At 48.0% G+C, this 23,240-nt stretch overlaps 1 protein-coding gene across 2 annotated transcripts in view; it reads right to left on the reverse strand.

Annotated features, from left to right (window-relative positions):
• The window catches only part of BSDC1 (BSD domain containing 1), a 33,404-nt gene extending 15,947 nt beyond the window's left edge, over positions 1 to 17,457 (reverse strand). Inside the window, exons 1-5 of one of the 2 annotated variants that reach the window (XM_010354108.2) lie at positions 17,400 to 17,457; positions 17,076 to 17,136; positions 9,005 to 9,121; positions 6,059 to 6,226; positions 2,217 to 2,271 (exon numbers count right to left, since the gene is read on the reverse strand). In XM_010354108.2, the coding sequence (XP_010352410.1) occupies positions 2,217 to 2,271; positions 6,059 to 6,226; positions 9,005 to 9,121; positions 17,076 to 17,136; positions 17,400 to 17,410 (412 nt within the window). In that variant the 5' untranslated portion in view covers positions 17,411 to 17,457. Of the gene's footprint in view, positions 1 to 2,216; positions 2,272 to 6,058; positions 6,278 to 9,004; positions 9,122 to 17,075; positions 17,137 to 17,399 lie in introns of both variants that reach the window. The other variant, XM_010354101.2, reaches the window with a different exon arrangement.
• Between the last annotated feature and the right edge of the window lie 5,783 nt (positions 17,458 to 23,240).

A 23,240-nucleotide genomic window follows, 5' to 3' on the forward strand; every position in this document is an offset into this window, starting at 1 on the left:
AGGGGCGGGTGTGGCACCTGAGTGATCTCTAGAAGGGGCTGCAGTCTCCATTTTCTCATATCCCTGCTCGCTTTTTAGCCCATGGCACCTGGCTATTGAATCTCCTCATCTCTGAAACAGCTGTTCTTAGGTCACATGACCCCAGCTGCCAGAGTCAACATCTATTTCTCTGTCTTCCCTCGTGTGACCATCTCTGACTCTGGGGGCCACTGCCTTCCTCCTGAAGCCCTTATCTGTCCTGGTTTCTCACTCCTTTGTTATTTTCCTCCACTTCTCTGGTTGGTCCATTTGAGTCTCTGTGGGTTTTTCGTTTTCCTTTCCTTTCCATCTCTCTCTGGCTTTTTTTTCCCCCAAAATAATTGCCACTAAACCACAAGTTTCAACCTCATCCTCCCACTGTGTCTCTCTTTGCAGCCCAGGCTACTCTCTTGGCCCCAGAACCAGAGGTCCAGGTACCCCCGATACTTCTACCTGCAAACACACCATGCGCTCATTTTCCTTCCCACCTGGTTATCTGACAGGGTTATCCAACCTGGGGGCCATCCTATCTCCTCCCTTATCCAATCACTCTGGATCACACTTCCTCAGTTGTCTCTTTTTTATTTTTTAGAGATAGAGTCTTGCTCTGTCACCAGACAGGAGTGCAGTGGCACAACTGTGGCTCACTGCAACCTTGAATTTCTGGGCCCAAGTGATCCTCCTGCCTCAACCTTCCCAATAGCTGAGGCTACAGGCACACCATCACGCCTGGCTAACTTGTGTCTTTTATATGTACACTGTCCTCTCCATGTCACCTGACTCTTCCTAGGTTCTGGCCTTACCTCTGACACGGGATTCCTACCTAGCCTCCTAACTGGTCTTCCTGTCTTCTGTCTTTCTATTTCATTCTTTACAATGCTGCCCCAAGGGCTGCTTTACAAAATGCAAACTCTGATCACCCCAGGCCTCAAAAACTTTCATTGGTTCTCTATGGGAGGGCTTTTTAGCTGGAGTCCAAGATGGCTTCAAAAGGTCAAATTCCCATATTGCACAAAAAGTTTTGTGGAGAGAGGGCTTGTCGTTTTCAATAGATTTTTAAAGGCCTTTGTGACTAAAGAGAGGTCTAGAGCTACTACTGTGAGCCTTTTAGGCCAAAATTCCAACTGCCTGGTCTGGCACACCAAGCCCTTCACAACCTGGCTCCCATGAGCTGCTCTCATTGCCTTCACTTCCTCATACGCACCCTTTAACCTAGCGTTACTAAAAGGTGGGGTGCTCCCTGCTCTCTCTCCCAGCAATCTTTGCCTGAATGCCCTTCCCCACTTCTCATAGCGAAGCTAGTTGATGTCTCATTTAACCTTAAAATTCCAACTCCGTCCAGGCGCGGTGGTTCATGCCTGTAATCCCTGCACTTTGGGAGGCCAAGGCGGGTGGATCACCTGAGGTCAGGAGTTCGAGACCAGCCTAACCAATGTGGTGAAACCCCGTCTCTACTAAATTTACAAAATTACCCCGTCTCTACTAAAATTACAAAAATCAGCCGGACACAGTGGCAGGCGCCTGTAAGCCCAGCTACTCGGGAGGTTGAGTCAAGAGAACTATTAGAACCCGGGAGGTAGAGGCTGCAGTGAGCCGAGATCGCGCCACTGCACTCCAGCCTGGGCGACAAAGTGAGACTCCATCTCAAAAACAAACAAACAAAACCCAACTCCAGCATCACTTGCTTGGTTCCCAGACCAGGAAAGGTGCCAGTCCTCTGGGCTCCCACTGCCCCGCTGCTCTGTAGAAGCAGTCATGCTGCTCTCTAGTATTTCTACTTTATTCACTGTTTCTGCTTTCTCCCTCTTAACCACTAGTTCCTGGAGGGCTGGACTAGGTGGAGGGTTTGGCTCATTTCTGATCTCCAGTTTCCATCATGGGGTTTGCTGCATGGCAGGGGCTTAGCCAACACAAGCTGAAGAGAAGGCAAGTGGGGCAGCAGGGCTGGGAGGGAGGCTGAGCTGAGGATGAGGGATGAGAGGGGCCAAGTCCCTGCAGGGTGGGCAGGACAGCTCAAGTTCAGGAAAGAAAAGAGAATATCAACCCACCCCACCCGGTATAAGGTAGACACTAGTCTCACTCTGGTCCCCCTACATGGGGGTGCCCGGCCTCTGCTACCTGAGACAAACAGGGCCTACAACCAGACCCCCTTAGTCTACTTGCCCTACAAGCCCACCCCCTCACTGCTACCCTCTCACCATCTGGTTCATTGCAGTAGGTTGCTGGGTCCGACTGCAGGCTATAGAGGCGAGCCTGTAAGAAATAGAGAAGAGGAAACAGAAATCCTGAGATGCTGGGCATAGAAAGCACCCTTTCTCTGCCAGGATACTCAGTCAACCACAACCCAGCTTCTCCCTTGTTGGCTGGGATACCCCAGGGCACTTGTTAATTAGCACTGTGGCACAGACAGTGGAGCACTAGGCTGGGCATCCAAAACTGGGGTTCCCAAAACTGGCCTTTCACCCAGTATTCTACCCCAGGAGCTAAGAAAATACAGCATAAACAGGCTACAAAATTGTGTAAAATGCTTTGTAGTAGTGAAATTTGAAAAATGTTAGTGCCAATATATTAATAAAGTCAAAATTTAGGGACAAATTTTAAAATAACACAATTTCCCTCCAATTAAAACCATTCAAGAATTTATTAATTGTATAGTCAGTCTCTACCAAGTTACGTTCTCACTGGGACCACAGGGTGGCAAACTTAGCTGGCAAAGACGAAGTCCACCTTTCGTCCTCAATATTACAGGAAGCATGGGCTGTCTGTAAGTGGTTTGGTGATAATTCACTGTCATTATAGCTCAAAATCTTAAACATTTTCACAATTCCACTCACATGTTCACTAAGTGGTGGTGCTAGCACTAGTGCTAAAACACATACTTGAAAAATCAGTACTTTTGGAACAGAAGTTCAACGTGGGCCGGGTGCAGTAGCTCACGCCTGTAATCCCAGCACTCTGGGAGGCCGAGGTGGGTGGATTGCTGGAGATCTGGAGTTCAAAACCAGCCTGGCCAACATGGTGAAACCCCGTCTCTACTGAAAATGCAAAAATGAGCCGGGCATGGTGGTGCATGCCTGTAATCCCAGCTACTCAGGACGCCGAGGCAGGAGAATCACTTGAACCCAGGAGGTGGAGGTTGCAGTGAGCCAAGATCACTCCACTGCACTCCAGTCTGGGTGACAGAGACAGAAGCCATCTCAAAAAAAAAAGAAAAGAAGTTCAATGTGATAAAATGCTACAAAGCCAGCCTAGGCAACACAGGGAAATCTTGTTTCTACAAGTATAAAAATTAGCTGGGCATGGTGATGTGTGCTTGCAGTCCCAGCTGCTCAGGAGACTGAGGTGGGAGGAGCACCTTAGGAGATAGAGGCTGCCATGAACTGTGATCACACCACTGCACTCCAGCCTGGGGGACAGAGTGAGAACCTATTTCTTTTTTTTTTTTTTTTTTTTTTTTTTGAGACGGAGTCTCGCTCTGTCGCCCAGGCTGGAGTGCAGTGGCCGGATCTCAGCTCACTGCAAGCTCCGCCTCCCGGTTTCACGCCATTCTCCTGCCTCAGCCTCCCATGTAGCTGGGACTATAGGCGCCCGCCACCTCGCCGGCTAGATTTTTGTATTTTTTTTTTTTTTTTTTTTTTTTTTTTTTTTTTTTTTGAGGCGGAGTCTCGCTCTGTTGCCCGGACTGGAGTGCAGTGGCCAGATCTCAGCTCACTGCAAGCTCCGCCTCCCGGGTTTACGCCATTCTCCTGCCTCAGCCTCCCGAGTAGCTGGGACTACAGGCGCCCGCCACCTCGCCCGGCTAGTTTTTGTATTTTTAGTAGAGACGGGGTTTCACCGTGTTAGCCAGGATGGTCTCGATCTCCTGAACTCGTGATCCACCCGTCTCGGCCTCCCAAAGTGCTGGGATTACAGGCTTGAGCCACCGCGCCCGGCCGTATTTTTTTTTTTTTAGTAGAGACGGGGTTTCACCGTGTTAGCCAGGATGGTCTCGATCTCCTGACCTCGTGATCTGCCCGTCTCGGCCTCCCAAAGTGCTGGGATTACAGGCTTGAGCCACCGCGCCCGGCCAGTGAGACTCTATTTCAAAAGAACAAACTACAAAGAGGGCCCAGCTGCCATGACATTATATTGTAAATTTAAAAGAAAACACTCCATGAAATAGAAAATACAACGTGGCCAGGCGTGGTGGCTCATGCCTGTAATCTCAGTACTTCAGGGGGCTGAGGTAGGAGGATCACTTGGGCTCAGGGGTTTGAGACTAGCCTGGGCAGAATAGGGAAACCTCGTCTCTACAAAAAAAAAAAAAATGCCGGGTGTGGTAGTGCAAGCCTGTGGTCCCTGCTACTACAGATACTAGGGAGGTTGAGGTGGGAGGAACACTTGAGCCCAGGAAGTTGAAGCTGCAGTGAGCTGGGATCATGCCACTGCACTCCAGCCTGAGTGACAGAGTGAGACCGTCTCAAAAAAAAAAAAAAAAAAGAAGAAAAGAAAATGCAGCAAAAATACACTACCGTGGCTGTTGCTTTAAGTGCTCTGAAGACACCTCTCTCCCTTTACCTATATACATATATCACTAGAAACTAGTCTAAACAACCCAAATGTGGAGATTATGCCTCTAAAAATGCTCTCCACAGCGTTCCTTATTACGCTTGAAAGCTGAAAGGAATCCAAATATGCAACATGAAGGAAATAATGGAATAAATAATGCTATATTCACTTGCAAGAATTTAAAGACATTAAAAATTATGGCTGGCTGGGCACAGTGGCTCACGCCTGTAATCCTAGCACTTTGGGAGACCAAGGTGGGAGAGTCACTTGAGCCTAGGCATTTGAGACCAGCCTGGGCAACATAATGAGACCCTGTTTCTACCAAAAAAAATTTTTTTTTTTTTTTGAGACAGAGTCTCGCTCTGCCATCCAGGCTGGAGTGCAGTGGCCGGATCTCAGCTCACTGCAAGCTCCGCCTCCCGGGTTTACGCCATTCTCCTGCCTCAGCCTCCCGAGTAGCTGGGACTACAGGCGCCCACCTCGTCACCCGGCTAGTTTTTTTTTTTGTATTTTTAAGTAGAGACAGGGTGTCACCGTATTAGCCAGGATGGTCTCGAACTCCTGACCTCATGATCCGCCCGTCTCGGCCTTCCAAAGTGCTGGGATTACAGGCTTGAGCCACCGCGCCCGGCCAGAAAAATTTTTTTAATTAGTTGGATGTGGTGGTTCACGCCGGTGGTCCCAGCTACTCAGGAGACTGACGTGGAAGGACGCTTGAGCCTGCAAAGTCGAGGCTGCAATGAGCCGTGACTGCGCCACTGAGCCCCAGAGAGAGCTTGGGTGACAGAGTGAGACCCTGTCTCATTAAAAAAAACAAAACAGGGCTGGGCGCAGTGGCTCAAGCCTGTAATCCCGCACTCTGGGAGGCCGAGACGGGCGGATCACGAGGTCAGGAGATCGAGACCATCCTGGCTAACTCGGTGAAACCCCGTCTCTACTAAAAAATACAAAAAACTAGCCGGGCGAGGTGATGGGCGCCTGTAGTCCCAGCTACACGGGAGGCTGAGGCAGGAGAATGGCGTAAACCCGGGAGTCGGAGCTTGCAGTGAGCTGAGATCCGGCCACTGCACTCCAGCCTGGGCAACAGAGAGAGACTCCGTCTCAAAAAAAAAAACAGCAACAACAAAAAAAAGGTGATTAGGAAAGATGCTACGTTTGTTGGTTTTTTAAAAGCAGGTTACAAAACCGCATGTATGAAATGTCTTTTTTGTTCAAAAGAAAAAACCAAACTATCTTTACCTATGTTTACAAACAAAAACAAATGTAAGGTTATATACCAATAAGAAATCAGGGGTTCTCTTTGGGTGATGCAATTATGAGTTTAAAAATAATTAACTTGTCCTTGCTTACTGGTATTTTTGGATTTACTATTAATAATATAGCCATATTTATTTTTTGGCCTGAACATGGGTTGCTTTTGTGAGTACAGGTTGGAAGTTAAAGCCCAGGTTACAGATGTTAGGCATCTGTAGGGGAGACTGTCAGTGAATACCTTGGTGCCATCATAGGGCTCAGCTGTGCCAGACGGTGTGCCCATCAGGGTGATGACATCGCAGTCGATGGTTTTGTCTGGCGAGGGGGCAAAGGTGTCTGAGATCACCCCTAGGAAGTCAGACAACCCTTTCTTCATCTTCTCCGTTGCTCCTGAGGAGCCTTCCGTCTGTATAGAGAATGGGCAGAGGAAGCAAGTGCCCCGGCAACAGGCTGCAATCTGGGGTATGGGGGTAAAACATTGGGGCAAAGGTGTACCGTGTGTTGGGGGACCAGAGAGGTGCTCACGACTCTTCACCCATCTCTGGGGCTGGAGAAGGAGTAGGAGGAAGCAAGGGTCCTCCATCCCCCAAGTGGGGCTGCAGAACAGGGCCATGGTAGGCCTGCGTAGATCAGAGTAAAGATCTTTGATTGGCTGTTTCATCAAAATTTTAAGGCCAGTCAGGCTGGTCAAAACTTGGCCAGAGAAGGTCCATGCCATAGACATATCAGCGGGGAAGAGGGCCTATGGGTAGAGTGGTGGAAGGGGTACTAGCTTTGGAGTTAGACAAAGCTAGTCTGAATCCTTGCTCTACCACTTGTTGGTCATGAGACCAAAACCCTTTCTGAACCTGAGTTTCCTTATTGTAAAATGGGGACAAGTATACATCCTTCATAGGGTTACCATGAAGATTAAAAGACAGGGCATGGACAATGCCTGGCACACAGCATACACTTAATAAACTGCAGCACTGTAATATTGCAATTTCATCATCATCATTGCTCAGGAAGTAGAATACTTAGTACAAAAGGCTGGAAACATATGGGCAGGATTAGAACAGATAGCCTTGCCTTGCCTGGGACTAACTGAGGGTCATTATACAGACCACACTGGTCAGAATGCCTTCCAGCAGGCAGGGATAGGGTGCTGAGAACAGGGTCTAAAAACCTCGTGGAAAATTATCCTCACTCTTGATTAAGCTGCCGAAGCATTTTAAACCTATAACCTATCATAGTGCCTGGCACATATTGTTACAGGTAACAATATTTGTTGAATTAAAAAAATGAATAAATGAATGAAATAAACAAGTGATATCTCTGCTATTGGCTAGACTTATAGCAGTTCAGCAGGGTTACAACTTGTCATTCATGCTCATCAGTAGCTGTGGTTAGAAGGGAGACAGTATTTTACAAGAGGATTCAGCAAAATAAGCTTGACTAAAAAGTTCCAAAACTCATTTTTCATAACATGAGTAATTAATTACAAGATAATTGATTCAGCTGGTGATCAAATTAAGAAGCTGCAATTTGTTCCAATGCTAAAGGGAAAATTGTAATATAAAAAACAGTATGCTTTACCTCACTGGAAACTTCAGAACTTTGCGGGGATATCTTTGACCACAATTTTTCCTTCTCACGCTGACTTTAGAATCTAACCTCCATCTTGTAAGAGGTTTCCACTGTACATTTCTGATTAATAAAAACAGTATTGGGGGAGGGGGACAAGGACTGAAAAACTACCTATGGGGTACTAGTTGGTGATGGGTTCATTAAAAGCCCAAACCTCAGTATATACACAATATTCCCATGTAACAAACCTGCATACGTATTCCCTGAATCTAAAACCAGAAAACAACAAACAAGCCAGGCACGGTGCCTCACACCTGTAATCCCAGCACTTCAGGGGGCCAAAGCAGGTGGACTGCTTAAGCTCAGGAGTTTGAGACCAGCCTGGGCAACAGAGTGAAACCCTATCTCTACAAAAAATACAAAAATGAGCTGGGTGTGGTGGCATGTACCTGTGGTCCCAGCTATTTGGGAGGCTAAGGTGGGAGGATCACTTGAGCCCGGGAGGCAAAGGTTGCAGTGAGCTGAGATCATGCCACTGCACTCCAGCCTGGGTGACAGAGTGAGACCCCATCTCAAAACAACAGCAACCACCAACAAAAAAACAGGACCAGTAAGAAAATAAGTTGGTACAATATTTCTGGAGGGCAGTTTTGAGTATAGTAAAAGGCTTAAACTAACCACTCTGTGATATCTTCCACAATTATATTATAAAGCAAATATTGTGGCACTGGGCAAAGGTTTAGCAGAATGTTTACTGTAGCTCTGTGTACAATACTGGAAAAAACTGAAATAGGAAAGCAGCAACTGGTTAAATCCACATAGTGGAATACCATGCCACTTATTACACTCTAGAACAAGGTTTGCAATTTAAGTGAAAAAACAGGGGCTGGGTGCTGTGGCTCATGCCTGTAATCCCAGCACTTTGGGAGGCCGAGGCAGACGGATCACGAGGTCAGGAGATCAAGACCATCCTGGCTAACATGGTGAAACCCTGTCTCTACTAAAAAACACAAAAAATTGGCCGGGCGTTGTGGCAGGCACCTGTAGTCCCAGCTACTTGGAAGGCTGAGGCAGGAGAATAGTGTGAACCCAGGAGGCAGAGCTTGCAGTGAGCCGAGATGGCGCCACTGCACTCCAGCCTGGGCAACAAATGGAGACTCTGTCTCAAAAAAAAAAAAAAAAAAAAAAAAAAAAATTGGTTACAAAACATGGTATTCAGTTGACCCCCATTTTGAAAAAGAAGTGTACATCAGGGATACACCCCCAAAATATTAACAGTAGTTATCTTTGGGAGATGGAGTTATGGATGTCTCTAGGTCTTTCTCTCGCTTTCTTCCTTTTTTCATTCTTTCTCTTTTCTTTTACTTGCCTGTATTTTCTAAATTGTCAACATGAATGACTTTGCTAATGGAAAGCATTTGCTAAAACAATACAGAAGTGGGAAAACTAATTATTACTTAAAATATGCAGCTTGTTTGGTTGCCAGACACAATTCTTTCAAAATGGGAGGAAAAATAATCACTTAACGTTAGAAAAAAATAATCACTTAACAGTTGGGAACCCAGGACAGGACAGGTTGCGAGGGGCAATTACTTGGGAGGGTTTGGGTGGTACTCACAGCCAGCTTCTCCTTGACCACGCTGGCCGTGGCTGCGATGGTACAGGCCGTGTCATGCTGCACCACCTGGGTAAACTCTGTCAGGTCCCGCTTCATGAACTCCAAGGCTTCAGAGGACTGTGGGAAGACAGAGAGGGATGACAGGGCCAGCTGGCCCCACCACCCCTTGTTCCTGTTCCCTGTGCTTCTTCAGTACCAGACAGACACATGGAAATCTCAAATGGCAGGGGAGCTTGGGCTCAGAAACAAAGCTCATTTGTCCCAATTCCATGATCTGGGATTACCTGACAGCAGAGAGTGCAGGGGAATTTCCTGCTACTCTGAGCATGAAGACTGAGTCTCAGCCTAGGCACTCACAAGCTATGTGGCCATGAGTAAGTCTCACCTAGTTCTCAGTTTTCTCCTATAAAATGAGGGAGGCGATCTAGACCAGAGATTCTCAAGCGCAAACTGGAAAAGAGGGGGCACAGTCAGTCTGAAAACAATACTGGCTTTGATTAATTGCTTTGATATGCTTTAAATCATGACATTCATATCAAGTTTCAAATAACATGAAAAAAAGGTATGTGATCTTTTTTCCCCCCTTGAGACGGAGTTTCGCTCCTTTTGCCCAGGCTGGAGTGCAATGGCACGATATCGGCTCATCGCAACCTCCACCTCCCGGGTTAAGCAATTCTTCTGTCTCAGCCTCCGAGTAGCTGAGATTACAGGCAGCGCCACCACGCCTAGATAATTTTGTATTTTTAGTAGAGATGGGGTTTCTCCATGTTGGTCAGGCTGGTCTCGAACTCCCAACCTCAGGTGATCTGCCCACCTTGGCCTCCCAAAGTGTTGGGATTATAGGCGTGAGCCACTCAGCTTTAGGCATGTGATTTTTTTTATCAAAGGAGAGTGTTTCTATTTTTACTTTTTTTGTTACAGGGAAATTAAGTTGAAATATGAGGCAGTATGTGAAGTTATTTGCCTTCAGGTTTAAAAATTAGTAATTACTAATTGTATTAGTAACAGCAATAGCTTGGAAAGCTGTTTTATGAGTAATTCTTAACAATTTAATATCAGTAAAAAGGCATGTGATTTTTACATTCAACAAAAGAGGAAGCGGTCAAGATAACAACTGGCTCAGATTATCTTGAAGGCCTTCTTGGTTCTACCATCCCAAGGTTCTATTCATATACAAAGCTCCTTTGGGCAGAACTCATATTTGCTCCTGCTAAACCAATCTGCTTCTCCGTCTGCACCCAGACCTCACTGGAGAAAGCAAACCCTCAGCTCACTTCTAGGTCTTGCCCTGTCTTGCTTCAGATTCACCAACTCTAGGATGCCTTCCTGGAGTATCTCAGTGGCCACTCCCCCTGCAAGCCCTTTCATTTTACACGGGGATAATCACCTGCATTTTTAAAAGCATGTTTTTGAGTGCTCCTGTGGTTGTTCTTCCGGGAAGGGCCTGCCCACTTTTCATTAGCTTGGGAAGTTTCTGAATGGGACAGTCTCACGTATCAGCTACAGGCTTCTCTGGGGGGTGGTAATCATGCCCCCATATCGATTCAGGACTCCTTAATTGGGGGTGGAGGGGGTCATTTACTTATTTACTTTTATTAAAATTAAAAAAAATATTTCGCCGGGCGCGGTGGCTCAAGCCTGTAATCCCAGCACTTTGGGAGGCCGAGACGGGCAGATCACGAGGTCAGGAGATCGAGACCATCCTGGCTAACTCGGTGAAACCCCGTCTCTACTAATAAAAAAAGAAAAACTAGCCGGGCGATGTGGCGGGCGCCTGTAGTCCCAGCTACTCAGGAGGCTGAGGCAGGAGAATGGCGTAAACCCGGGAGGCGGAGCTTGTAGTGAGCTGAGATCCGGCCACTGCACTCCAGCCTGGGCGACAGAGCGAGACTCCGTCTCAAAAAAAAAAAAAAAAAAATTTCACGGCACCATGAAATTGTGCCCCGGGTCATTTACCGATTCACTCTTTCTATCCACACTGCCACCACCTTAGTCCAGGCCAACTTGTTCTTTTATCTGGATTCCTCCCAGGTTGTCTCAGCTACCTTTACTTCATTCTCCTTATGACACCCAGTGTGTGCTTTGTCTGTTAGGGGAGACCCTGCTGCTTTACACTCTTTAAGTTTACACACTAACATAAGAGCAAGTTGAAAATCCACGTTTACCTACAAGGCCTATATAACTTGGCCTCTGGCTGACTGGTATCCCCTACCACTGTGCCCTTCACTGAGCTCCAGCTGGCCTTCCTCAAGTTTCTAAAATGCCCTAGCATCTGCCCTGCCTCAGGGTATCTGAACACATTGTTTCTTCTCCCTGATACAGAATTCTAACTCTTCAAAACAAGCAAGCTGCAAACACAATGAAGGAACCCTCTTATCTGGAAAACTACTGTTCATCCTTAACGTCTATGCTCCATTTCCCTAGAGGGGCTTCCCTGCTGCCTCTTCAGACTCAGCTGGCTTTCCCTGCTTTATCTCTTCTCTCCCCCCACCCTTTTTTTTTTTTGAGAAGGAGTTTCCCTCTGTTACCCAAGCTGGAGTGCAGTGGTGCGATCTCGGCTCACTGCAACCTCCACCTCCTGGGTTCAAGCCATTCTCCTGCCTCAGCCTCCCAAGTGCTGGGACTACAGGCACTTGCCACCTCAGGGAGGCATGATTACCACCCCCCAGAGAAGTCTATAGCTGATACGTGAGACTGTCCCATTCAGAAACTTCCCAAGCTAATGAAAAGTGGGCAGGCCCTTCCCAGAAGAATAAACCACAGGAGTACTCAAAATGGTCCCATGATAGTGCTGATGTGCCCGGCTAATTTTATGTATTTTTAGTAGAGATGGGGTTTCACCGTGTTAGCCAGGATGGTCTCGATCTCCTGACCTTGTGATTCGCCCGCCTCGGCCTCCCAATTTATCTCTTCTTTAACATTGAACATACTCTAGACTTATGGTGACCTGTTCAATGTCTGTCTTCCTGGATAAACTGTGAGTTCTGTGAATACAGGTCCTACGTGTTTTGTTCCCTGATGGTTCCCCAGTATGTGACACAGAGCATACAGTAGGTGCTCAAAAAAGTTTACTTGTTAAATTTACAAGGACCACTGAAATTTCAGTTATGTAACTAACCACTTGTGTGACTAAACGGTTGTCTTCCCACTAATTGTGAGCTCTGAGCAGACAAACATGAACAGATGTTGCCCTCAAGCAGGTCACAGTATACTGGGGAAAACAGTCCCACGATAGTGCTGATGTGCAAGGGCAGAGCAGTAGCCGCTGTACTATGGGGAGGTTGGGAAGATGTGGTGACCGGAGGCCTGAAATGGGCTCTTAAAGAATGAACAGGAGTTGATTAAGAAGTATTGATGTGGGCCAGGTGTGGTGTCTGATGACTGTAATCCCAGCACTTTGGGAAGACGAGGCAGGAAGATTGCTTGAGCCCAGGAATTTGAGACCAGTTTGGGCACCATGGCAAAACCATCTCTACAATATATATATACAAAAAATTAGCCAGGGGTGGTGGCACACGCCTGTAGTCCCAGCTACCCAGGAGGCTGAGGTGGGAGAATCACCTGAGCCCAGGTGGTTGAGGCTGCAGTGGTGGGCTGTGATCACGCCACTGCACTCCAGCCTGGGTAACAGAGTGAGACCCTGTCTCAAAAAAAAAAAAAAGAACAGGAGTCAGCTAAGAAGTGTTGACATGGGGTTTACTGACATCTACAAGCATTATAGTCCTGATGGACATAAAATGTGAAGCAAGAGTGGTGAGGGATAAAGCTGGAGACGTTGCCCAGGGCAACCAGGGAGGGCCTCGTCAGCCCTAAGAATGATGGGGAGCCACCAAAGGTTTGAAGTGGGTGGGATATGAGATTTGCCTTTTCACTAAATTACTCCAGTGACTGGAATGGAGCAAAGGTCCAGAGGTGAGATTATAAAAGGAAGGAAGACCAGTCAGGAGGCTGCTGCAATAATCCAGGAAAGAAAATAGAAAAATTTGAGTAAGGACAATGCTAGTAAAGACAAAGAGGATGAGACTAGCTCAAGAGATAGGAGGCAGAAGAACGTGGATTTGGTGACTGAACAGGTATGACTGAGGGCTGACTCAGGGCTGACTGAGGGCTGACAACAGCCCTGACTGAGGGCTAGAAAAGAATCATGGAAGCGCCACGGGCTGCTAAATTAGGTGACTGGGTAGATGCAGTACTGCCAGCGAAGTGAGAAAATCCTGGAGGAGGAGCAGTTCTAGAGAGAAGGTGGTAACAATGACTTTGGGCACGCAGAACTTGAGATGATTGTGGGCTGTCTAGGATAGCTGTCCAGCAATAGCCATCCTCAAACACTAAAGCTGGCTGGGCATGGTGGCTCATGTCTATAGTCCCAGCACTTTGGGAGACCAAGGTGGGCAGATTGCTTGAGCCCACGAGTTTGAGACCAGCCTGGGTAACATGGCGATATCTTATCTCTACAAAAAAATACAAAAATTAGTTGGGCGCAGTGGTACACACCTATAGTCCCAGCTACCTGGGGGCCTGAGGTGGGAGGATTGCTTGAATCCAGGAAGTGGAGGTTACAGAGAACCATGTTTGCATCACGGCACTTCAGCTTAGGTGACAAAGTGAGGGCCCATCTCAAAACAAAACACAACATTAAAGTTCAGGGAAAAGGTCTAAGAGTCGCCCTAACAGGAAAGTGGAGAAGGTGACCCAGGAAGAGTTTGGAAAGTGGACAGAGCAACAGGCTAAGGATAAGTGTCCTGAGACACCACCTGTAGGGGGCAAGCAGAGGAAGAGGAACTCATGAAACAGTTACAAAAGCAATGTCTGGAGATGTGGAGACTTAAGAATTATGTCACAAAAGCCAAGAGAGTAGTGTTTCAAGAGAGGGAGTGATCACTAGTGTCAAATGCAGCAGAAAGGTCCAGGAAGATAAGGGCTGAAAACCACCCACTGGATTTGGCAAGCAGTAGGTGAAGCTGAGTGTGAGTAAAGATAAGTTTATAGGTGGTGGCTCTGAGGGTGGGGAGGGAGTTAAAGATCCTGTTTGTTGACGTGAAGTTTCAAAAAGTAGATGAGGTTGTCTCCTGGAAGTGAAAGGGATAAAGTGGCTGAACAGGGGACCTGAGGGAAGAGTTAGGTTTTGGGAAAGTTTCTGAAGTTAAGGGGAAGAAAAGCAAATTGGAGACTGAAGAGTATGTGGGACCAGATGAGGTTGGGGAATCCGTGATGGAACCAAAAAGCATTTGGTGCCTTTCTCTTTTCAATTTTTTTCTTTCTGGTAAGTATGCAGAGCAACGATGTGTCTTTCTCTATCAACGTGTATGCACAAGTATTTGTGTCAGTCGTATTGCCCTTGACAACACACAGGAAGACAGGACAGGAGGAGGTAAGGAGTAGAGGAAAGTAGATGACAGCACCATCTCACAGCTGTGGACTTCAGGGCAATGTATTCTAAGGAGTGCTGAGAAGTGAGCGGTCCAAATGGAGCCAGAATGGGACATAAATATAGGAAAGCACCAAAAGACCAAGAAAAAAAATGGAAGGAAAAACGAACGAGGGGTGGTATCTAAGAGGTTTTCCCATCAGCCTGGCACTTAATAACAGCTAACGCTTATACAGCACTTACTATATGCTAGGTACTGTTTTTAGTGTTTTACATATACTAACATTTAACCATCACCACAATCTCATCAGGTAGGTATTGTTAGTATTCCCATTATCTAGATGAGGAACTGAGGCCTAGAGAGGTTAAAAACTTCCCCAAGAGGCCAGGTGTGGTGATTCACGCCTGTAATCCTAGCACTTTGGGAGGCCGAGGCAGGCGGATCACCTGAGGTCAGGAGCTGGAGACCAGCCTGGCCAAAGTGGTGAAACCCTGTCTCTACTGAAAATACAAAAATTAGCTGGGCATGGTGGCGCACGCCTATAATCCCAGCTACTCAAGAGGCCGAGGCAGGAGAATCACTTGAACTTGGGAGGCAGAAGTTGCAGAGCCAAGATTGAACCACTGCACTCCAGCCTGGGTAACAGAGCCAGACTCAGTCTCAAAAGCAAACAAACAAACAAAAAACAAAAAACACTTGCCCAAGTACATATAAGAGTAAGTAGCTGGGCGCGGTGGCTCAAGCCTGTAATCCCAGCACTTTGGGAGGCCGAGGCGGGTGGATCACGAGGTCAGGAGATCGAGACCATCCTGGCTAACACGGTGAAACCCCATCTCTACTAAAAAATACAAAAAACTAGCCAGGCGAGGTGGCGGACGCCTGTAGTCCCAGCTACTCGGGAGGCTGAGGCAGGAGAATGGCGTGAACCCAGGAGGCGGAGCTTGCAGTGAGCTGAGATCCGGCCACTGCATTCCAGCCCCGGCGACAGAGCGAGACTCTGTCTCAAAAAAAAAAAGAGTAAGTAAGAAAGTAAAAAAAGGGAAATTAAGTCTTTTCTTTCCAAAAAGACTCCCACCTCCACCCCCACCCCAGCTTTTAACTGGGAATTCCAAGAATGAAGACGGAAGGTTGGCCAACTATCTATCTTTCACAAGTTGTGATAAGACCAACCTTGAGAGAAACACAGGAGGCCCTCATGCAACATGTGCTGAATGAATGTCAGACTGTCCTGCCAGGAAATTACCCAACAGGAAACATGCTACTTTCTGGTCTCTTCTATCAAATGTTAGGGTGCAGTTCTCTCTCTTAGTCCTCATCAACAACATAAACAGCTCAGGGCATTCTCAGATTTGCGGGGCTATTGCTGAGAGGCTGTCCAGGAGTATTCAGGATAGGGGAGGAACAAAAATGCTCCCAGATGTCTGGGTGTGGTGGCTCACGCCTGTAATCCCAGCACTGTGGGAGGCTGAGGTGGGTGGATCACCTGAGGTGAGGAGTTGGAGACCAGCCTGGCCAACATGGTGAAACCCTGTCTCTACTAAAAATACAAAAATCAGCCAGGAGTAGTGGCACATGCCTGTAATCCCAGCTACTTGGGAGGCTGAGGCACAAGAATCACTTGAACCTGGGAGGCAGAGGTTGCAGTGAGCTGAGACCGTACCTGTGCACTCCAGCCTAGGCGACAGAGTGAGACTCTGTCTCAAAACAAAACAAAAATACTCCCAGAGTAGGGGACTTATTTAGGTGAGGTCAGAAGCTTCCTGAAGTCGGCCCTGAGGCAGGACTTACCCCAATTGCTTGAGGTAAACAGTAATCAACTTTTCCCACAATTCAGTTGGGCTGATTTTGACAAATAAGCATGAAATGAAACAGGAATACACATTGGCAAATTACCCACTGGCACAGCCAAATATCACTCATCCCACAGAGATTGTTCAGCAAGAAGGCCTTCCACTCTCTGGTGATTAATCTATGGCCCGTTGCATAGCCCTTACTTAGAACTCATCAGGTACCAGTGTGTATGGCTCATGCTCATCTCTGGCTTGGGTTCTTGCTTTTCATCCTGTCTAGGCAGGGTTGGCCTTGATAAGGTTCCTTCTCCAAGAGGCCTTCCCTGGTGAGTTACTGACTACCTAGAATTGACAAAGAGCCCCAGTACTTTCCTTTCACAGAACTTACCACAACGGTAACTAAACAACTGTTTGGCTACTCGGTTAATGGCTGTCTCCCCACTAGACTGTGAGCTTTGTAAGGCCCAGGATTACATCTGTCTGGCTGAAGTCTGTATCCTCAAGACCTATCAAAGAGTGCTGGTTGTCGCATATACTCTAATATTTGAATGACTATACGAGTAAGTTTTTTTTTATTGCTAGAATCTTTTCCTTCAAGACCTATATCAAATGTTCTCTCACGAAGAAACCGAATTTCCTGAACTGGAACAAATTGCTCCTTCCTATGGATTCCTACAAAACGTCCGTTAACTCCAGCCTTTAAAACCATCTTTATTTCACTGTGGCTAGTATCACACTGGTTTGCGTCAAGGTCTGTCTTGCCGTGGACCGGCAGAGGCTAAAAGAAAGGCCCGGGTCAGCCTCATCCTTAAGACTTAGCGCCCGCAAAAGTTGGGCGGGGCTGGTTGGACCAGGTTGCACTGAGGCGGCGCAGGGCCCTGGTGAGGGAAGAAGGGCACGGGCCCGGCTTACCTTCTCTTTGACTGCTTGGTAGCTCTGCTGCAGCCAGCTCCGCCACCATCCCACGTCCTCCCTGTGGAAGACAGACACATCTGGCAGTACCGCGGTGCGATTCCTGCCCGCCCAAGGATCGGGTCTGTTTCCCCCTCAGATGTACCCCGCCGGCCGAGGCTTCGCAGACCGCTTCCCCACCCCCTCACAGTGCGACTCCACTCTGCCCTTTCAGATCAGTCCACGCCCGCGCTGATCTCATGTTCCCCACCGGGACTCTCGCCCAGCACCCCAACCCTGGGAGAATTCAGGCCCCAACGCCTAGGAGCAAAACGACGGGCTCACCCTTCCGCCATCTTGCCTGCATGACATCACCACTATTTACTGACCTTTGACTTCCGACACGGCACCGCCCCCTCAAGGACCGCCCCGAGGCGCTCGGCCCAATCCTCGCGCCGGCACCGCCCTCAGCCCAATCCCTTCCCTGCTCCATCATTAGGCCCCGCCTCCCTTAACTCTGTCCAGTCTCTGTCCAGTCTCTGTCCCGAGTTCTCCCTCAAACTCCGCCCCTGAACTCTCAGTTCAATCGTCATTCAGTCCTGTCCTCAGGCTCCACCTCCACCAAACTTGACTGTCGCTGTCCGCAAACGTCCGGTACGGTGGCCTCTATGGACGATGATCAGCCGACTAGCTGAACGGCGGAGAGCTGGGAGCAGAGGGGGAAGAGGAGAGATACCTCGAACGTCAGGATCCCAGAGCGCAGGGTTAGCACTGCCCCCCTTTGTGAAACCAGCTGCGTAGAGGCTGCTTTGTGTCTCTTCAGGCTAATTCAATAAGCCCATACGGCGGGGCTCTGGCCCAGAGTTTGGAGAAATGTGAAGAATTCAGAGGCGACTTAGATGCAACCTTTGGAGGGCTCCCGGATTAATGGAAGACAGACACACATTCAGTAATCTCAACTTTCGGTGGCCCAGCTCAGAACAATGCCAGTTGGAGATGGTCTGGAGAAATCCAGAGACAGCCTGGATTGAGTTCCACTGCGTTTGGAAGGGAGATTCCACAGCCCACATACTTTGGACCTTAGCTAAGGTCAACCCCTCCGCATGTGCGGTAGATCCCATCGCCTCTTGTTTGCTTAAGGACATAGATCTAGTAATCCCCCCTCATGTCTTTTCCCTCTGATGACTGCATTATCCTTGTCGTCATCCGTACTGCTGTTTCTCCCATCTCAAAGGCAAACAAAAACCAACCCTCTCTAGATCCCTCACGGTTTCCCTACTCCCCTTTACAGCAAAAGCGTTGCCTACTCAATCTCCAACTCCCCTCTCCTCCCATTCTCTCTTGAACTGACTGCAGTTAGGATTTTGCCTCTCAGACAATCCTTTGAAATAACTTTATTTGATTTATTTATTTTATATGTATTTATTTGGTAGCTCTGCTTCAGCCAGCTCCACTGCCATCCCACGTCCTCCCTGTGGAAGACAGACACATCTATTTTATTTTATTTCATTTCATTTCATTTTATTTTACTTTATTTTGAGTCAGAGTCTTGCTCTGTCACCGGGGCTGGAGTGCAGTGGTGTGATCTCAGCTCACTGCAACCTCTGCCTCCCGGGTTCAAGCGATTCTCCTGCCTCAGCCTCCCAAGTGGATGGAATTACAGGTGCCCACCACCACGCCCGACTAATTTTTGTATTTTTAGTAGAGACGGGGTTTCACCATGTTGGCCGGCTAGTCTCGAACTCCTGACTTCAGGTGATATGCCCGCCTCGGCCTCCCAAAGTGCTGGGATTATAGGCATGAAGCACTGCGCCCAGCCTGACATAACTTTCTTAAGGTCACCAAGAGGAGTGGCCAATTTTCATTTCTTGTTTTACATCCACATCTTATTTGACACAGTTGACCACTTTCTTCATTTGGCTTCCAGGACATCATTCCCTCTTGACTTTCTTCCCCATTCATTGGTATCTCCTCAGTATTCTTTGCTGTTTTCTCACCACCTTCTTGTTGCTGGAATGGGACATTCCCTGGGAGAGGGCTCAGCCCTTGGTGTCTTCCTTTTTGATGTTTATAGTCATTCCCCAGATGTTCTCATAAAGTCTCATTATTTTATTTATTATTTTTTTTTGAGATGGAGTCTCACTCTATTGCCCAGGCTGGACTGCAGTGGCACAATCTTGGCTCACTGCAACCTCTGCTTCCTGGGTTCAAGCGATTCTCCTGCCTCAGCCTCCCAAGTAGCTGGGATTACAGGTGCCCACCACCACACCCGGCTAATTTTGTATTTTTAGTAGAGATGGGGTTTCACCATGTTGGCCAGGCTGGTCTTGAACTCCTGGCCTCAGGTGATCCACCTCCCTCAGCCTCCCACAGTGCTGGGAGTACAGTGCTGGGAGTACAGTGGAGTGCAAGAGCCACTGCGCCTGGCCCATTTTATTTTATTTTTAAGACAGGATCTTACTCTGTTGCCATATTAGTCCGTTTTCACACTGCTGATAAAGATATACCTGAGACTGGGCAATTTACAAAAGTTTTCCTGGACTCATGGTTCCACATAGTCAGGGAGACCTCACAATCACGGAGGAAGGTGAAAGGCACGTCTCACATGGTGGCAGACAAGAGAAAAGAACTTGTGCAGGGAAACTCCTGATTTTAAAACCATCAGATCTCGTGAGAACCATTCACTATTACAAGAACGGTATGGCCGGGCGCGGTGGCTCAAGCCTGTAATCCCAGCACTTTGGGAGGCCGAGACGGGCGGATCACGAGGTCAGGAGATCGAGACCATCCTGGCTAATACGGTGAAACCCCGTCTCTACTAAAAAATACAAAAAACTAGCCGGGCGACGAGGCGGGCGCCTGTAGTCCCAGCTACTCGGGAGGCTGAGACAGGAGAATGGCGTGAACCCGGGAGGCGGAGCTTGCAGTGAGCTGAGATCCGGCCACTGCACTCCAGCCTGGGCGACAGAGCGAGACTCCGTCTCAAAAAAAAAAAAAAAAAAGGTATGGAAAAGACCCGCCCCTACCATGATTCAATCATCTCTCACCAGGTCCCTTCCGTAACACATGGGAATTATGGGAGCTACAAGATGAGATTTGGGTGGGAACACAGAGCTAAACCATGTCAGTTGCTCAGGCTGGAGTGCAGTGGCACGATCATGGCTCACTGCAGCCTTGACTTCCTGGACTCAAGCAATCCTCCTGCCTCAGTCTCCTGAGTAGCTGGGACTACAGGCATGCACCATCAAGCCCAGCTATTATTATCATTTTCTTAAATAGAGATGAAGTCTCCCTGTGTTGCCTTACTTTTAATTTTTCTTTAGCAATGCCTCACTATGTTGCCCAGGCTGGTCTTGAACTCCTGGTCTCTAGTGATCTGCCCACCTTGGCCTCCCAAAGTGCTGAGATTACAGGCGTGAGCCATCTTACAAATCTCATACTTTTAAATGCCACGTATATGCTGATAGCTCTCAAATTTTCTCTCCAACCCATACATTTTCTCTGAACATCAGGCTCATTTTGTCTATTTGGATGTGTAATAGGTGTATTATATTTAACATGTCCCAAAACAAACTCCTGATTTATCCACCTCATCTTCCTGCAAACTTTCCCGCATTTGTAAATGGAAACCTCATTATTCCAGTTGCTCAAGCCAAAAACCTAGGAGTCATCCTTGCTTTCTCTCTTTCATATCCCAAACTAATCCTATCAGCAAATCCAGTTGGCTCTGCCTTTCAAACAAAACCACAATCTGGTGACTTCTCACCACCTCCACTGTTACTATGTAAATACAAGCTACCATAATCAATCTCATGGTTAATTACAAGAGCCTCTTAACAAATATTTCTGCATCCACTCTTGCCTTCCTTTTTTTTTTTTTTTTTTTTTTTGAGACGGAGTCTTGCTCTGCCGCCCAGGCTGGAGTGCAGTGGCCGGCTCTCAGCTCACTGCAAGCTCCGCCTCCCGGGTTCACGCCATTCTCCTGTCTCAGCCTCCCGAGTAGCTGGGACTACAGGGGCCCGCCTCGTCGCCCGGCTAGTTTTTTGTATTTTTTAGTAGAGACGGGGTTTCACCGTATTAGCCAGGATGGTCTCGATCTCCTGACCTCGTGATCCGCCCGTCTCGGCCTCCCAAAGTGCTGGGATTACAGGCTTGAGCCACCGCGCCCGGCCTCTTGCCTTCCTTAAGTCTAGTCTTCATTTGCCTGAAAATAATCTTTTAAAAGACATAAGTCGGCCGGGCGCGGTGGCTCAAGCCTGTAATCCCAGCACTTTGGGAGGCCGAGACGGGTGGATCACGAGGTCAGGAGATTGAGACCATCCTGGCTAACACGGTGAAACCTCGTCTATACTAAAAAAAAATACAAAAAACTAGCTGGACGAGGTGGCGGGCGCTTGTAGTCCCAGCTACTCGGGAGGCTGAGGCAGGAGAATGGCGTGAACCCGGGAGGCGGAGCTTGCAGTGAGCTGAGATCCGGCCACTGCACTCCAGCCTGGGTGACAGAGCAAGACTCCGTCTCAAAAAAAAAAAAAAAAAAAAAAAAAGACATAAGTCACTGGGAATGCAAAATGATGCAACTGGTATGGAACACAGTACGCCATTTCCTCAAAAAAATTAAACAGAATTAGCATATGATCCAGCACTTCCACTTCTGAGTATATACCCAAAAGAATAGAAGGCAAGTACTCAAACAGATATTTGGTGTTGTTCTGTTTGTTTGTTTTAGATGGAGTTTCGCTCTTGTTGCCCAGGCTGGAGTGCAATGGCACGATCCCAGTTCACTGCAACCTCTGCCTACTGGGTTCAAGCAATTCTCCTGCCTTAGCCTCCCCAGTAACTGAAACTATAAGCGTGTGCCACCACACCGAGCTAATTTTATTTATTTATTTTTTTTGGGACGGAATTTTGCTATTGTCACCCAGGCTGGAGTGACAAGCAATCTCGGCTCACTGCAACCTCCACCTCCCAGGTTCAAGTGATTCTCCTGCCTCAGCCTCCCGAGTAGCTGGGATTACAGGTACCTGCCACCACGCCCAGCTAATTTTTGTATTTTTAGTAGAGACAGGTTTTCACCATGTTAGTCAGGCTGGTCTTGAACTCCTGACCTCAGGCAATCCACCCACATCGTCCTCCCAAAGTGCTAGGATTACAGGTGTAAGCCACTGTACCCAGCCCTGGCTAATTTTTTGAGGTTGAGGCTGCAGTGAGCCATGACCATGCTACTACATTATTGCCTGTGCAATGGAGTGAGACCTCGTCTTTAAAACAAAGAAAATATATAGGCCAGGTGCGGTGGCTCAAGCCTGTAATCCCAGCACTTTGGGAGGCCGAGATGGGCAGATCACAAGGTCAGGAGATCGAGAACATCCTGGCTAACACAGTGAAACCCTGTCTCTACTAAAAAATACAAAAAACTAGCCGGGCGAGGTGGCGGGCACCTGTAGTCCCAGCTACTGGGGAGGCTGAGGCAGGAGAATGGCGTGAACCCGGGAGGCAGAGCTTGCAGTGAGCTGAGATCCGGCCACTGCACTCCAGCCTGGGCGACAGAGCGAGACTCCATCTCAAAAAAAAAAAAAAAAAGGAAAAGAAAATATGTATATGCGCCAGATTACAGCCTTCCTCTGCCCAAAGTTCTGCAATGTCCTCTTATTTCACTGAGAGAAAAAGCCAGTAAGTCCTCACAGTCTCCTTTAAGACCCTGTATAGTTGATCTTACCTCACATTACTGGCCCCCTTAGTCACTCTGCTCCAGACACATTGGCTACTTTGATATTCCCTGAAAATTCCCGGTACTCTCCTGACTTGGGGCCTTTCTTTTTTTTTTTGAGACAGAGTCTCGCTCTGTCGCCCAGGCTGGAGTGCAGTGGAGCCATCTCGGCTCACTGCAAGCTCCGCCTCCTGGATTCACACCATTCTCCTGCCTCAGCCTCCTGAGTAGCTAGGACTACAGGCTCCCACCACCGTGCCCAGTTAATTTTTCGTATTTTTAGTAGAGACAGGGTTTCACCATGGTCTCGATCTCCTGACCTCGTGATCCGTCCGCCTTGGGCTACCCAAAGTGCTGGGATTACAGGCGTGAGCCACCGTGCCCAGCCTGACTTGGGGCCTTTCAACATGCTCTTCCTTTTGTTTAGACTGCACGTATCTCCGGATATTTATGTGCTTCTAACTTTCACCTCATTCAGA

The sequence above is a fragment of the Rhinopithecus roxellana genome, chromosome 12 (assembly GCF_007565055.1).
Source record: "Rhinopithecus roxellana isolate Shanxi Qingling chromosome 12, ASM756505v1, whole genome shotgun sequence".
Taxonomy (NCBI): domain Eukaryota; kingdom Metazoa; phylum Chordata; class Mammalia; order Primates; family Cercopithecidae; genus Rhinopithecus; species Rhinopithecus roxellana.